Raw genomic sequence first — 1,535 nt, forward strand, 5'->3', positions numbered from 1 at the left:
GGAAAACGGCTGCAACATAACCTAATCTAATACATGATCCTGTGAACCTCGTATTTCCTAGAATAGGAAAAAAAAACCCTTAGACAAGTTTCCTTATCCTGTTCAATCGCATGTTCTTTTCCACTTAAGGTAAAATCTTCCATTGATTACAGTGAGAGTTCTTGAGTGGAAAAAACCTTGAATGAAATATGAATTCTCTTGTTGTGAATAGCCAAAATTTCCCACCCCTTCAAACAGCAACCACAAATGCTCAGATACAAAACCTCACACAAGCGGTGGATAGAGATAGCACTCAAGAAGCAAATGGAGCTAACCCAGGAGGACAACCACGAAACTGGAACGCACTTTTCCAGGGAGAGAAAGGAGTTACAATCGAAACTGGGCTTAAATAGTTTAACCTGAAGCTGGTCGAGGGTGTTGCGCAAGTTCCTGAGGAGTTAATTAATAAAGGTCGGACATTATGGAAAGATTATGTTGTGGGGTTTTTTTTAGAACAGAAACTTCCATACCCGGTGGTCAGAGAATTCCTCAGAAAAAAATGGAAAACAAAGGGGGATTATGAGATGGTTGCGGATGCAAACCTGTTCTACTTCAAATTTACCAATAAAGAAGACAAGAGAAAGGTTCTGGAAATGGAGCAAGTATACATGGCAGGGAAGTGTTTCATTGTTACCCAATGGAATCAAAATGTTGAAAAGAGGGAAAATATAGTAAAGGCTATTTCAATTTGGGTAAACTTATATAATATGCCAAAGGACTTGTGGAATGGGGAAGGCTTGGGATTTCTAGCAAGCAGATTAGGGGAACCTCAGAGGATGGATGAAGCCACTGCTTCAAGGAAAAGATTAACTTTTGCTAGAGTTAGTGTGTTATTAGAGATCAATGCAGAGTTACCTGAAACCTTTGTTATAGATATGGGTGGCGGTGACATTAGAACGATTTTGGTGGAATATGGCTGGATACCTAAGCTGTGTGACTGTTGTAGGAAGTTCGGGAACAAGACTACAGGGTGTTTGAGGAAAGGTAACATAGGAGAAAATGAAAGACAGAAGGAGGTGATGGAGGACAATTCTGCCACTATTCCTGATAGTAGCACGCTAAGGAATGAAAAAGGGACAGAAATCACAAGCCGTCTTTGAAGTTCGCGACAAAAAGCCCCGGAGGAACTATCGCCAGATAGAGATGAGTTGACAAATAGTATCGAGTAATGAGGAAAGAGAAACAAGGATCCCGCAATGGTATTGAGATGGAACAATGTCTTTGCGATGCTTGCCAATAATAGAGGAGGTGGTTAGCACCGAGGTCGATCTGAGAAAACGATATAGGGGTCAGTATAGTGGTAGCTATGAGTACAGTGGTAGCTGAACATGGTGAAACTGAAAGAGGGACTGAGTATAATGGTGATTTGAATAGAGAAAGCAGAGATGAGGCTTATGAGATGGACCAAGGGGTTCAAACAAGGTTAGATAATGAAAATGAGCAAGATACAGAGATACAAGAACCTGCAAGTGGTATAGAAATTGAACAGGAGCAGA

The 1,535-nt window shown here is 40.9% G+C and overlaps 1 protein-coding gene across 1 annotated transcript; it reads left to right on the plus strand.

Moving 5' to 3' along the window:
* The first annotated feature begins 563 nt into the window (after positions 1-563).
* LOC147475953 (uncharacterized) lies at positions 564-1,139 on the plus strand. The gene has a single exon (XM_086585589.1). It carries the CDS (start codon positions 564-566, stop codon positions 1,137-1,139), a length of 576 nt encoding a protein of 191 aa, XP_086441715.1.
* The last annotated feature ends 396 nt before the right edge of the window (positions 1,140-1,535 follow it).

The sequence above is a fragment of the Coptis chinensis genome, chromosome 9 (assembly GCF_015680905.1).
Source record: "Coptis chinensis isolate HL-2020 chromosome 9, ASM1568090v1, whole genome shotgun sequence".
Lineage (NCBI taxonomy): Eukaryota > Viridiplantae > Streptophyta > Magnoliopsida > Ranunculales > Ranunculaceae > Coptis > Coptis chinensis.

Coding starts and splice junctions, on each gene's coding strand:
- LOC147475953 (XM_086585589.1), top strand. CDS start 564: ATGGTTGCGGATGCAAACCTGTTCTACTTCAAATTTACCAATAAAGAA.